Source organism: Entelurus aequoreus, linkage group LG17 (assembly GCF_033978785.1).
Source record: "Entelurus aequoreus isolate RoL-2023_Sb linkage group LG17, RoL_Eaeq_v1.1, whole genome shotgun sequence".
NCBI classification, from domain to species: domain Eukaryota; kingdom Metazoa; phylum Chordata; class Actinopteri; order Syngnathiformes; family Syngnathidae; genus Entelurus; species Entelurus aequoreus.
Genome location: NC_084747.1, coordinates 19,267,153 through 19,282,279, shown reverse-complemented (window position 1 = coordinate 19,282,279; position 15,127 = coordinate 19,267,153). Strand labels below are relative to the sequence as shown.

The following is a 15,127-nucleotide window of genomic DNA, read 5'->3' as shown; positions in this document are numbered from 1 at the left end:
ACGACCTGGTGATCAACATGCTGCGGGCTTCTTTTGGCACCTGCTGCATGGTCTCTGAGGAGAACAAGGAGCTCATCGTCACTCCTAAAGAGAAGAGGGTGAGAGGACACTGTCATCGGTACATCATGGAAACATAGTATTGCATGAGTACTATTATATATAATCTATGCATAATAATATGCAAATACATGATTCATTCATTCTGTCTTCCAGGGAAAGTATGTGGTGTGTTTTGACCCTCTGGATGGCTCCAGTAACATCGACTGTTTGGCCTCCATTGGCACCATATTTGCTATTTACAAGAGGGTCAGTGCTGCAAATACACGTCTATCTATCTTTATACACATCATCTAAATTTACATCTATCTTTATATACTGTACATCATATTTCTATACATATATATATACACAGTATTTATATACATCTATGGCAGCTCTTTTCAGCTGGCGACCCGTGTGCCAAATCTGCCCCTGAAATGGCATAAGGTCGGCCTCCATTTTCTACCACTAACATTTTGGCAGCAGATTCCTACAAACAGCAGAATGTAGCATATAAAGCAGGGGTCACCAACCTTTTTGAAACCAAGAGCTACTTCTTGGGTACTGATTAATGCGAAGGGCTACCAGTTTGATACACACTTAAATAAATTGCCAGAAATAGCCAATTTGCTCAATTTACCTTTAACTCTATGTTATTATTAATAATTAATGATATTTACACTTAATTGAACGGTTTAAAAGAGGAGAAAACACGAAAAAAATGACAATTACATTTTGAAACATAGTTTATCTTCAATTTCGACTCTTTAAAATTCAAAATTCAACCGAAAAAAACTAGCTAATTCGAATCTTTTTGAAAAAAATTTAAAAAAGAATTTATGGAACATCATTAGTAATTTTTCCTGATTAAGATTAATTTTAGAATTTTGATGACATATTTTAAATAGGTTAAAATCAAATCTACACTTTGTTAGAATATATAACAAATTGGACCAAGCTATATTTCTAACAAAGACAAATCATTATTTCTTCTAGATTTTCCAGAACAAAATTTTTAAAAGAAATTCAAAAGACTTTGAAATAAGATTTAAATTTGATTCTACAGATTTTCTAGATTTGCCAGAATAATTTTTTTGAATTTTAATCATAATAAGTTTGAAGAAATATTTCACAAATATTCTTCGTTGAAAAAACAGAAGCTAAAATGAAGAATTAAATTAAAATGTATTTATTATTCTTTACAATAAAAAAAATAAATTTACTTGAACATTGATTTAAATTGTCAGGAAAGAAGAGGAAGGAATTTAAAAGGTAAAAAGGTATATGTGTTTAAAAATCCTAAAACCATTTTTAAGGTTGTATTTTTTCTCTAAAATTGTCTTTCTGAAAGTTATAAGAAGCAAAGTAAAAAAAATAATGAATTTATTTAAACAAGTGAAGACCAAGTCTTTAAAACATTTTCTTGGATTTTCAAATTCTATTTGAGTTTTGTCTCTCTTAGAATTAAAAATGTCGGGCAAAGTGAGACCAGCTTGCTAGTAAATAAATAAAATTTAAAAAATAGAGGCAGCTCACTGGTAAGTGCTGCTATTTGAGCTATTTTTAGAACAGGCCAGCGGGCTACTCATCTGGTCTTTACGGGCTACCTGGTGCCCGCAGGCACCGCGTTGGTGACCCCTGATATAAAGGATCTCTAAATAGTGTTTTTGAAGCACATTCCTAAAAACAGCATAATAGTTTGTCATGTAGAGTATATCTGAGGAGTGATTTTGAAACACATGCCTAAAAACAGCAGAATGTCCTGTCGTACTAAGGATCTCTAAATACTGATTTTTAAGCACATTCGTAAAAAGAACAAAATGCCCTGTCTTATGAAGGATCTCAAAATAGTTTTTTTTAACAGCAGCTTCCTAAAAACAACAGAAAATACTGTCATGTAGAGTATATCTGAGTAGTGTTTTTGCAGCGGGTTCCTAAAAACAGCAGACTGTTGTAAAACATTATCTGAAATAGTGTTTTAAGGATATCCCTAAAAAAAGCAGAATGCCCTAACATATAAAGGATCTCTAAGTAGTGATTTTGAAGCACATTCGTAACAAAATAACAAAATGCCCTGTCTTATAAAGGATCTCAAAATAGTTATTTTTACAGCAGCTTCCTAAAAACAGCAGAATGTCCTGTCATAAACAAGAATCTCTAAATAGTGTTTAAAGCATATCCCCAAAAACAGCAGAATGCCCTATCATACAAACTCTGTTTCCATATGAGTTGGGAAATTGTGTTAGCTGTAAATATAAAGGGAATACAATGATTTGCAAATAATTTTCAACCCATATTCAGTTGTATGCTACAAAGACAACATATTTGATGTTCAAACTCATAAACATTTTTTTTTGCAAATAATCATTAACTTTAGAATTTGATGCCAGCAACACGTGACAAAGAAGTTGGAAAAGTGGCAATAAATACTGATAAAGTTGAGGAATGCTCATCAAACACTTATTTGGAACATCCCACAGGTGAACAGGCAAATTGGGAACAGGTGGGTGCCATGATTGGGTATAAAAGTAGATTCCATGAAATGCTCAGTCATTCACAAACAAGGATGGGGCGAGGGTCACCGCTTTGTCAACAAATGTGTGAGCAAATTGTTGAACAGTTTAAGAAAACCTTTCTCAACCAGCTATTGCAAGGAATTTAGGGATTTCACCATCTACGGTCCATAATATCATCAAAGGGTTCAGAGAATCTGGAGAAATCACTGCACGTAAGCAGCTAAGCCCGTGACCTTCCATCCCTCAGGCTGTACTGCATCAACAAGCGACATCAGTGTGTAAAGGATATCACCACATGGCTCAGGAACACTTCAGAAACCTACTGTCAGTAACTACAGTTGGTCGCTACATCTGTAAGTGCAAGTTAAAACTCTCCTATGCAAGGCGAAAACCGTTTATCAACAACACCCAGAAACGCCGTCGGCTTCGCTGGGCCTGAGCTCATCTAAGATGGACTGATACAAAGTGGAAAAGTGTTCTGTGGTCTGACGAGTCCACATTTCAAATTGTTTTTTGTAAACTGTGGACGTTGTGTCCTCCGGACCAAAGAGGAAAAGAACCATCCGGATTGTTATAGGCGCAAAGTGTAAAAGCCAGCATGTGTGATGGTATGGGGGTGTATTAGTGCCCAAGACATGGGTAACTTACACATGTGTGAAGGCGCCATTAATGCTGAAAGGTACATACAGGTTTTGGAGCAACATATGTTGCCATCCAAGCAACGTTACCATGGACGCCCCTGCTTATTTCAGCAAGACAATGCCAAGCCACGTGTTACATCAACATGGCTTCATAGTAAAAGAGTGCGGGTACTAGACTGGCCTGCCTGTAGTCCAGACCTGTCCCCATTGAAAATGTGTGGCGCATTATGAAGCCTAAAATAGCACAAGGGAGACCCCGGACTGTTGAACAACTTAAGCTTGTACATCAAGCAGAATGGGAAAGGAATTCCACCTGAGAAGCTTAAAAAATGTGTCTCCTCAGTTCCCAAACGTTTACTGAGTGTTGTTAAAAGGAAAGGCCATGTAACACAGTGGTGAACATGCCCTTTCCCAACTTCTTTGTCACGTGTTGCAGCCATGAAATTCTAAGTTAATTATTAGTTGCAAAAAAAAAAAGTTTATGAGTTTGAACATCAAATATGTTGTCTTTGTAGTGCATTCAATTGAATATGGGTTGAAAGGGATTTGCAAATCATTATATTCCGTTTATATTTACATCTAACACAATTTCCCAACTCATATGGAAACGGGGTTTGTATAAGTGATCTCTAAATAGTGATGTTAAGCATGTCCCTAAAAACAGCAGAATGCCGTACCATATTAAGGATCTCTAAATAGTGTTTTTGAAGCACATTCCTTAAAACAGCAGAATGCCCTGTCGTATAAAGGATGTCTAATTAGTGTTTTTGCAGCAGAATCATAAAAACAGCATAGTAGCCTGTCATGAAGAGTATATCTGAGTAGTGTTTTTGAAACACATGCCTAAAAACAGCAGAATGTCTTGTCGTATAAGGGATCTCTAAATAGTGATTTTGAAACACATTCATAAAAACTTCAAAATTCCCTGTCTTAAAAAGGATCTCAAAATAGTTTTTTTTTTACCGCAGCTTCCTAAAAACAGCAGAATATACTGTCATGTAGAGTATATCTGAGGAGTGTTTTTGCAGCGGGTTCCTAAAAACAGCAGAATGTCCTGTCATAAACAAGAATCTTTAAATAGTGTTTTAAGCATATCCCTAAAAACAGCAGAATGCCCTATCATATAAAGGATCTCTAAATAGTGATTTTGCAGCACATTCCTAAAAACAGCAGAATGCCCTGTCGTATAAAGGATATCTAAATAGTGATTTTGCAGCACATTCCTAAAAACAGCAGAATGCCCTGTCGTATAAAGGATCTCTAAATAGTGATTTTGAAACACATTCATAAAAACTTCAAAATTCCCTGTCTTATAAAGGATCTCAAAATAGGGTTTTTTTTACCGCAGCTTCCTAAAAACAGCAGAATATACTGTCATGTAGAGTATATCTGAGGAGTGTTTTTGCAGCGGGTTCCTAAAAACAGCAGAATGTCCTGTCATAAACAAGAATCTTTAAATAGTGTTTCAAGCATATCCCTAAAAACAGCAGAATGCCCTATCATATAAAGGATCTCTAAATAGTGATTTTGCAGCACATTCCTAAAAACAGCAGAATGCCCTGTCGTATAAAGGATATCTAAATAGTGATTTTGCAGCACATTCCTAAAAACAGCAGAATGCCCTGTCGTATAAAGGATCTCTAAATAGTGATTTTGAAACACATTCATAAAAACTTCAAAATTCCCTGTCTTATAAAGGATCTCAAAATAGTTTTTTTTTTACCGCAGCTTCCTAAAAACAGCAGAATATACTGTCATGTTGAGTATATCTGAGGAGTGTTTTTGCAGCGGGTTCCTAAAAACAGCAGAATGTCCTGTCATAAACAATAATCTTTAAATAGTGTTTTAAGCATATCCCTAAAAACAGCAGAATGCCCTATCATATAAAGGATCTCTAAATAGTGTTTTAAGCATATCCCTAAAAACAGCAGAATGCCGTATCACATAAAGGATCTCTAAATAGTGATTTTGAAGCACATTCCTAAAAACAGCAGAATGCCCTGTCGTATACGTTAGTATTACATTCTAGGGGGCGCTTGCGGCCCTATGGTTAAGAAACACTGGTATACAGTATATGCCATCAACATGCGGGATCTTTGAATAGTGATTTTGAAGCACATTCGTAAAAAACAACAAAATGCCCTGTCTTTTAAAGGATCTCAAAATACAAAACCCAAAACTAGTGAAGTTGGCACGTTGTGTAATTCGTAAATAAAAACAGAATACAATGATTTGCTAATCCTTTTCAACTTATATTCAATTGAATAGACTGCAAAGACAAGATATTTAATGTTCCAACTGAGAAACATTTTTTTTTGCAAATAATAATTTTTGATTTACCACTGTGTTACATGGCCTTTCCTTTTAACAACACTCTGTAAACGTTTGGGAACTGAGGAGACACATTTTTGAAGCTTTTCAGGTGGAATTCTTTCCCATTCTTGCTTGATGTACAGCTTAAGTTGTTCAACGGTCCGGGGGTCTCCGTTGTCGTATTTTTGCATCAGCCCATCTTAGATGAGCTCGGGCCAAGCAAAGCCGGCGGCGTTTCTGGGTGTTGTTGATAAATGACCAACTGTAGTTACTGACAGTGGTTCTCTGAAGTGCTACTGGGACCATGTGGTGATATCCTTTACACACTGATGTCGCTTTTTGATGCAGTACCGCCTGAGGGATCGAAGGTCCGTAATATCATTGCTTACGTGCAGTGATTTCTCCAGATTCTCTGAACCTTTTGATGAGTTTACGGACCGTAGATGGGGAAATCCATAAATTCCCTAAACTTCACTGGTTTGGGGTTTTGTCGTTTTTTACAGCATCTTCCTAAAAACAGCAGAATATACTGTCATTTAGAGCAGTGTTTTTCAACCTTTTTTAAGCCAAGGCACATTTTTTTAATTAAAAAAATACGGAGGCACACCACCAGCAGAAAAGGTTAAAAAATTAAACTCCACCAGGTTGTCGTGCCTTATTTTGAGTTTGTCGTTGTTTCCTGTGTGTCGTGCTTTAGTCCCTGTCTTGCGCTGTTATTTTGGTGACCCTTCCTGTTTTGTTGGTGTTCTCCTGTAGCAGCTTCACGCCTTCCTTTGAGTGCTATTGCCTGCACCTGCTTTGTTTTCGCAATCAAGACTATTTAAGTTGTGCGTACGCTATCCTTCTTTGTGGGGACATTGTTGATTGTCACGTCATGTACGGGATGTGCTTTGTGGACGCCGTCTTTGCTCTACACGCTGTAAGTTTTTGCTGTCGTCCAGCATTCTGTTTTTGATGACTTTCCAGCCAGTTCAGTTTTACTTTTGTTTTACATAGCCATCCCTATGCTTCAGTGCCTTTTCCTAGCGGGACTTGCCTTTTGTTCATTTTTGGTTTAAGCGTTACATAACTTTTTACCTGCACGCTGTCTCCTGCTGTGCTCTGCATATTGGGATCACGACAAACCCTCCTCGACGCGTTCCGACTTCTACAAAGCAATGAACTACCTGCTGCCACCTACTGATATGGAGTATTTCAAGATTACCCTGCCAAGCGCTACACAGCACAGGCACTAGACAACGGCACATTATTATGATTATTGATTTGCAAAAAAATATTTTTTGGACCAATTAGGTTAAGTTGCATAATTTCCCACGGCACACCAGGCAATATCTCAGGGCACACTAGTGTGCCGCGGCGCAGTGGTTGAAAATCACTGATTTTAGAGTATATCTGAGTAGTGTTTTTGCAGCGGGTTCCTAAAAACAGCAGAATGCTCTGTCATATGAAGGATCTCTAAATAGTGATTTTTAAAAACAGCAGAATGCCCTGTCACATGAAGGCTCTCTGAATAGTATTTTCACTGCAGGTTGCTAAGAACAGCAGAATGCCCTGTCGTATAAAATACCGGATTTAAAGCACGTTTGTAAAAACAGCAGAATGCCCTGTTAAATGAAGGATCTCAAAATAGGTTTTTACAGCAGCTTCCTAAAAACAGCAGAATATACTGTCGCGTAGAGTATATCTATATAGTATTTTCACAGCATGTTGCTAAAAAACAGCAGAATGCCATGTCGAATAAATGAACTCTCAACAGTGGATTTAAAGCACAATAAATGCGCTCTAAATAGTGTTTATGTAGCAGAGTGCTAAAAACAGCAGACTGCCCTGTAATGTAGGTTCTATAGCAGGGGTGTCCAAAGTGCGGCCTGGGGGCCATTTGCGGCCCGCAGCTAATTGTTTACCGGCCCGCCACATATTCTGGAAATGCTATTGCAAAAAATAAAAAAGAACATTAAAAAAAGTGTAATGAGGTGAAATCTAACGAGAAAAAGTTGCAATGTTGACACAAAGCTGCCATGCAGGCTGTTTTTTTTTTTCTTTTGTCTTTCTTTCTTTTTCTTTTTTTGCCACTGCTCAAAAAAAAAAATGATGACAAAAAAATCCATGTTATAATTAATTATTTTCAAAGCTCCAATTAGTTCAAATATTTCACTTTAAAATGTTTTATGTGGTAAATATTGCATATATTGTGTAGTTGCCATATAAAAACAAAGTTTTCTTTGACAAAAGAGCATAAAACAGACAAAATAATAGTTATAACGTAAAATCGACAGATATAACTGAAGTTGATCTTGTGACTTAAGTGTTGAAAGTAAAAAAAATTTAAAAAAAATAAAAATGTATCACTTTATGAGTGGGGCACCTTTTGGATCCCAAATATATTTAGTGGTATTTTATTTATCTTTTCACTGATTTCTCAAAAATATTAAAGAATTAAAATCAATGGTGTCCTGCATTATTGATCTTTTAGGGCTCTAATTACTAAATACTGCATATTTCAGTTTTACTATAAAAAAAAAAAACAAAGTTGTTTTTGACAGAAAAGCCATAAAACCTTTTTTTTTAAAGTTGATATAAAGATTTACTGTAAGCGTTAAATAAAAAATAATAATACAAATTTTACTTATTTTTAACATTTTAATGACTGAGACCCTTTGTGGTCCCCGGGACCCCTAAAGGTAAAATACATTTTAAAAATCCATATATTTTTTTATGGTTTGAAAATGAAAAATATCAAAATGGCCCCCACATGCTTTAATTTTTCCGTTTGCGGCCCTCAGTGGAAAAAGTTTGGACACCCCTGTTCTATTGCTAGCGCTTTTGCGTTGGGTCCATAAAAACAACAGAGCGCTCTTGTCACATTGGATTTTTGACACGCATATTTTTTTTTTCAGCATTTCCTACTGAGGATCTATTTACACAGTAGATTCCTAAAAACAGCATTACACCCCTTGTCATATAGACAGTCTTTGACTTGCATTTTATTGCATTGGATGCTTAAAAACAGCAAAACTCACAATCTTTGACTGCCGTATTTGCAGTAAATGCTTAAAAACAGCCGTGTTCCTTAACTAGGGTGCTTCATTAGTATTTTATTGGGTAGATTACTAAAAACAACAAAGCACTCCAGTCATATCAAAGATATTTGACTTGCAGTGGGTCATCAAAAACAGCAGAGTGCTCCTGTCATAGAGAGGATCTTCGACTGGTGTAAACAAACATAGTGATTGTGTTTTAATGTACTACAGCTTTTTAAACATGTCCGATCTTTGCACCGTTTTTATATACGAAAAATAAGAGCGAAGGGAGTCTTATAATGCAGTGTTTTTCAACCACTGTGCCGCGGCACACTAGTGTGCCGTGAGATACAGTCTGGTGTGCCGTGGGAGATTATCTAATTTCACCTATTTGGGTTAAAACTATTTTTTGCAAACCAGTAATTATAGTCTGCTAATGATGTGTTGTTGTTGAGTGTCGGTGCTGTCTAGAGCTCGGCAGAGTAACCGTGTAATACTCTTCCATATCAGTAGGTGGCAGCCGGTAGCTAATTGCTTTGTAGATGTCGGAAACAGCGGGAGGCAGGGTGCAGGTAAGAAGGTATATAATGCTTAAACCAAAAATAAACAAAAGGTGAGTGCCCCTAAGAAAAGGCATTGAAGCTTAGGGAAGGCTATGCAGAATGAAACTATAACTCAACAGGCTACAAAGTAAACAAAAACAGAATGCTGGACGACAGCAAAGACTTACTGTGGAGCAAAGACGGCTTCCACAATGTACATCCGAACATGACAATCAACAATGTCCCCACAACGAAGGATAAAAACAACTGAACATTTTTTGATTGCTAAAACAAAGTAGATGTGGGAAACATCGCTCAAAGGAAGACATGAAACTGCTACAGGAAAATACCAAAAAAAGAGAAAAAGCCACCAAATTAGGAGCGCAAGACAAGAACTAAAACACTACACATAGGAAAACAGCAAAAAAAACTCCAAAATAAGTCAGGGTGTGATGTGACAGGTGGTGACAGTACACCTACTTTGAGACAAGAGCTATAGTGATGCATGCTTGGTTATGCTTTAAAGTCATATCCAACAATTGCGACAACGACTTTTTACTGTCAACTGAGTTTTGTTTTTAATGATTTCTGCTGGTGGTGTGCCTCCGCATTTTTTCAAAGCAAAAAATGTGCCTTGGCTCAAAAAATGTTGAAAAACACTTATAATACGACGGCGTGGCGAAGTTGGTAGAGAGGCCGTGCCAGCAATCGGAGGGTTGCTGGTTACTGGGGTTCAATCCCCACCTTCTACCATCCTAGTCACGTCCATTTGTGTCCTTGGGCAAGACACTTCACCCTTGCTCCTGATGGCTGCTGGTTAGCGCCTTGCATGGCAGCCCCCGCCATCAGTGTGTGAATGTGTGTGTGAATGGGTGAATGTGGAAATACTGTCAAAGCGCTTTGAGTACCTTGAAGGTAGAAAAGCGCTATACAAGTATAACCCATTTATCATTTATAATGCAATGCTAAAGTGCAGTAGCTGCTTATGACCACCAGGGAGAGCCCTCGTGCAGCTAGTAAAAGCTAATAAGTCATGTAATGGTTTGCATTGTTTATGTGGCTTATATTCAGGAAACCACACACTCCTCATTCTGGAACCCAAGAAAGACAAAAAAAACTCATAACATGTACAAACCCCGTTTCCATATGAGTTGGGAAATTGTGTTGGATGTAAATATAAACGGAACACAATGATTTTCAACCCATGTTCAATTGAATGCACTACAAAGACAAGATATTTGATGTTCAAACTCATAAACTTTATTTTTTGCAAATAATAATTAACTTAGAATTTCATGGCTGCAACACGTGCCAAAGTAGTTGGGAAAGGGCATGTTCACCACTGTGTTACATGGCCTTTTCTTTTAACAACACTCAGTAAACGTTTGGGAACTGAGGAAACTAATTGTTGAAGCTTTGAAAGTGGAATTCTTTCCCATTCTTGTTTTATGTAGAGCTTCAGTCGTTCAACAGTCCGGGGATCTCTGCTGTCGTATTTTACGCTTCATAATGCGCCACACATTTTCGATGGGAGACAGGTCTGGACTGCAGGGGGGCCAGGAAAGTACCCACACTTTTTTTTACGAAGCCACGTTGTTGTAACACGTGCTGAATGTGGCTTGGCATTGTCTTGCTGAAATAAGCAGGGGCGTCCATGAAAAAGACGGCGCTTAGATGGCAGCATATGTTGTTCCAAAACCTGTATGTACCTTTCAGCATTAATGGTGCCTTCACAGATGTGTAAGTTACCCATGTCTTGGGCACTAATACACCCCCATACCATCACACATGCTGGCTTTTCAACTTTGCGTCGATAACAGTCTGGATGGTTCGCTTCCCTTTTGGTCCGGATGACACGATGTTGAATATTTCCAAAAACAATTTGAAATGTGGACTCGTCAGACCACAGAACACTTTTCCACTTTGCATGAGTCCATCTTAGATGATCTCGGGCCCAGAGAAGCCGGCGGCGTTTCTGGGTGTTGTTGAAAAATGGCTTTCGCTTTGCATAGTAGAGCTTTAACTTGCACTTACAGATGTAGCGACAAACTGTATTTAGTGACAGTGGTTATCTGAAGTGTTCCTGAGCCCATGTGGTGATATCCTTTAGAGATTGATGTCGCTTTTTGATACAGTGCCGTCTGAGGGATCGATTCAATGTTGGTTTCCGGCCATGCCGCTTACGTGGAGTGATTTCTCCAGATTCTCTGAACCTTTTGATGATATTATAGACCGTAGATGTTGAAATCCCTAAATTTCTTGCAATTGCACTTTGAGTAACGTTGTTCTTAAACCGTTTGACTATTTGCTCACGCAGTTGTGGACAAAGGGGTGTACCTCGCCCCATCCTTTCTTGTGAAAGACTGAGCATTTTTTGGGAAGCTGTTTTTATACCCAATCATGGCACCCACCTGCTCCCAATTAGCCTGCACACCTGTGGGATGTTCCAAATAAGTGTTTGATGAGCATTCCTCAACTTTATCAGTATTTATTGCCACCTTTCCCAACTTCTTTGTCACGTGTTGCTGGCATCAAATTGTAAAGTTAATGATTATTTGCCATTTGCCACAAAAATTTTTTTTTATCAGTTTGAACATCAAATTTGTTGTCTTTGTGGAATATTCAACTGAATATGGGTTGAAAATGATTTGCAAATCATTGTATTCCGCTTATATTTACATCTAACACAATTTCCCAACTCATATGGAAACGGGGTTTGTAAAAACATTAGCATATTTTTGCATTGAATAAATGAAATATAACGAATATGAGTTGCTCTTGTTGATGATGCATTCAGGTGTCGGAGGGCGAGCCCACAGAGAAGGACGCCCTGCAGCCGGGTGACAACATAGTGTGTGCTGGCTACGCCCTCTACGGCAGCGCCACCCTGGTGGCACTAAGCACCGGGGACGGCCTCCACTTTTTCATGCTTGACCCGGTGAGTGCCTCCTAACATAAATCCATGCAAACATGTGTGATTTTATGGTCTGATTGTGTCCATAAAAGTGCACGTGAGGTACAAAGGTTGATAATATGACCTTAATGCTGTACATTTTGCTGGGGCATTATTGAAAAGGAGAATAGTTGGAGAGAACTGTTGTTGTTTTTTTATTTGACAACGCATTATATACCGTATAATAATGTCAATTTTGAGAATTGATAATGATTCAGACTGCATGAGAAAGTGGAAAGGAAAAGGTAGCTCTCTTCGACTACATGGTTAATTATAAAACAGGGTGTCTCAATCCAACATTGACACCGGATATCGGCACAAAATACCCAAGTATCGGATTATATCATTTTGCTTCTAAAATGGCCGATTTTATAATCGCTGACGCAAGCGCATTTACTTGTGCAAAGTTGGACAGGTTAACATCTAAATGTCCTCCAATGTTTTGTTATTATTTATATATGTATTTCATTTTAAACAAGTAATTTGCAAAATGTAAACATGGTGGACTATTGGCTACTAGGAGCTGGTGGCTACACAACAGCTAAGCACAAAATAACACACAAGATAGACATAGACGTAATAAGTGTCCTTAAATGAACAATATTGCAGTCTAAAACAGCACATTTGTCAATATAGATAATTATTGTTGCATATTACTTACACATACAAAGTCCCTTAGGCAGAAGCGCATTAGAAAGTATCCAGTAACAAACGTGTCCGCGCTATTCAATTTACAGCGTCATGAGCTTAACTTCATGAATTAATGTGACCCTGAGGTGTCGACAAATACACAAATACTGCTCCACTTCAACCTAAGGACAGCATAATCCAGACGTTTAATAATAAATAGGTTAGTGTTTTTATTAGAGGTGGGTATTTTTTGGCACCTCACGATTTGATTACAATTAAGGAGCTACGATTTGATTAAAAATCGATTACTGATGCATCTTTAATATATGTGTATTATTGCAGTTTTACATTTCTTTTTACGTTTCACTTGCAGCTTAAAAAAAACAGTGCATTTGCAAAAGAAACCATTCAATTATTTCCCACATGTATTAAATTAATGGAAATGTGCGCAAAACTGGACCATAAGAGCCCTAATATAAAGGACCTGGTCATAGAACTGTCTGCATTACTTTATTTACAATAAATAAATCGATTATCGTTTACAAATCTTTTTTTAATTATTGTCCATGTCCGAATTGCGAAGCATCTAAAAAAACGATTATTTCCCCCACCTCTAGTTTTTATATACCTGCCACTGTCACCCGATCAAACCTTTTCGAACATTCCACACTACAAAATAGCAAAAGTGTGTATGATTCGATATCTGCAAATACTCGAGGCTCCGATATCGGTATTGTATCGGAAGTGAAAAAGTTGTATCGGGGCGTCCTTACTTATATGAAGAAGTATACTGCAGCTACTGAACCAATGTTGTAATAGCATTGATAGTGCTGACAGCACAGTAAGACAAAGGTAACAAGCTCGACTTTTACACCGACTTCCAATGCAGCTACTGCCATCTTGTGGCGTTAATTAAAAACTACATGTTGATTTTTTATTTTTTTTACCTCCTCGGCACAAGACCTTGCACTAGGATTGATTATTATAATCTATCCATGCATCCATTTCCTACCGCTTGTCCCTTTTGGGGTTGCGGGGGGTCGCTGGAGCCTATCTCAGCTGCATTCGGGCGGTACACCCTGGACAAGTCGCCACCTCATCGCAGGGCCAACACAGATAGACAGCACAGTCACACTCACATTCACACACTATATATATATATAATATATGTATATATATATATATATATAAAATATATGTATATATATATATATAAAATATATATATATATTATATATATATATATATATATATATATATATATATATATATATATATATATATATATATATATATATATATATATATAATATATATATATATTTTATATATATATATATACATATATTTTGTATATATAAATATATATATAAAATATATGTATATATATATATATAAAATATATATATATATTATATATATATATATATATATATATATATATATATATATATATATATATATATATATATATATATATATATATATATATATATATATATATATATATATATATATATATATATATATATATGTCGCTCCACCATTTGCAGCTATTACAGCTTCAACTCTTCGGAGAAGGCTGTCCACAAGGTTGCGGAGTGTGTTTATAGGAATTTTCCGCCATTCTTCCAAAAGCGCATTGGTGAGGTCACACACTGACGTTGGTGGAGAAGGCCTGGCTCTCAGTCTCCGTTCTAATTCATCCCAAAGGCGTTCTATCGGGTTCAGGTCAGGACTCTGTGCAGGCCAGTCAAGTTCATTCACGACAGACTCTGTCACAGGTGGCATCCTATGACAGTTCCACGCTGGAAATCACTGAGAACCTGAGAGCGGCCCATTCTTTCCCAAATGTTTGTAGAAACAGTCTCCATGCCTAAGTGCTTGATTGTATACACCTGTGGTGGGGCCAAGTGATTAGGACACCTGATTCTGATCATTTGGATGGGTGGCCAAATACATTTGGCAATATAGTGTGCGTATATATATATATATATATATATATATATATATATATATATATATATATATATATATATATATATATATATATATATGTATATATATATATATATATATATATATATATATATATATATATATATATATATATATATATGTCAGAATAATTGTATCTAAGTTATCACAAAACTTTGTGTTTCAATGAGTTCCCGGCGAGCAGACAAAAGCTGTCTTTAATCCTACCAAGCAGAAGGCTTGTAAAATTCCACTGTGTAGGATGGGAAGCAACATGAAGGTGTTCTGTTTCTTTCATGTATTGTAATCAACAGAAAGATATTGTTTTGACCTGAGAACTACAAAGCGAAGAGGAAGCAGCACCCGACTCCCCTCCAGGGACCTGCTCTTTGAACTGTTTTACGACCTTTTCTTTTAACTGTTTTAATCAAAGGCGATGGCTGTTTACGACCCCTGTCCCTTAGAAACAGCTGTTGCCATGTAATCAGGGGAAAGT

At 36.9% G+C, this 15,127-nt stretch overlaps 1 protein-coding gene across 2 annotated transcripts in view; it reads left to right on the top strand.

Moving 5' to 3' along the window:
• fbp2 (fructose-1,6-bisphosphatase 2) overlaps positions 1 to 15,127 on the top strand; it is a 38,281-nt gene that overhangs the window by 3,306 nt on the left and 19,848 nt on the right. For both annotated transcript variants that reach the window (XM_062025115.1, XM_062025116.1), the window contains exons 2-4: positions 1 to 98; positions 214 to 306; positions 11,869 to 12,009. The exon at positions 1 to 98 is cut by the window's left edge and continues 65 nt beyond it. In XM_062025115.1, coding sequence (XP_061881099.1) covers positions 1 to 98; positions 214 to 306; positions 11,869 to 12,009 — 332 coding nt within the window. The remainder of the gene's footprint in view (positions 99 to 213; positions 307 to 11,868; positions 12,010 to 15,127) is intronic.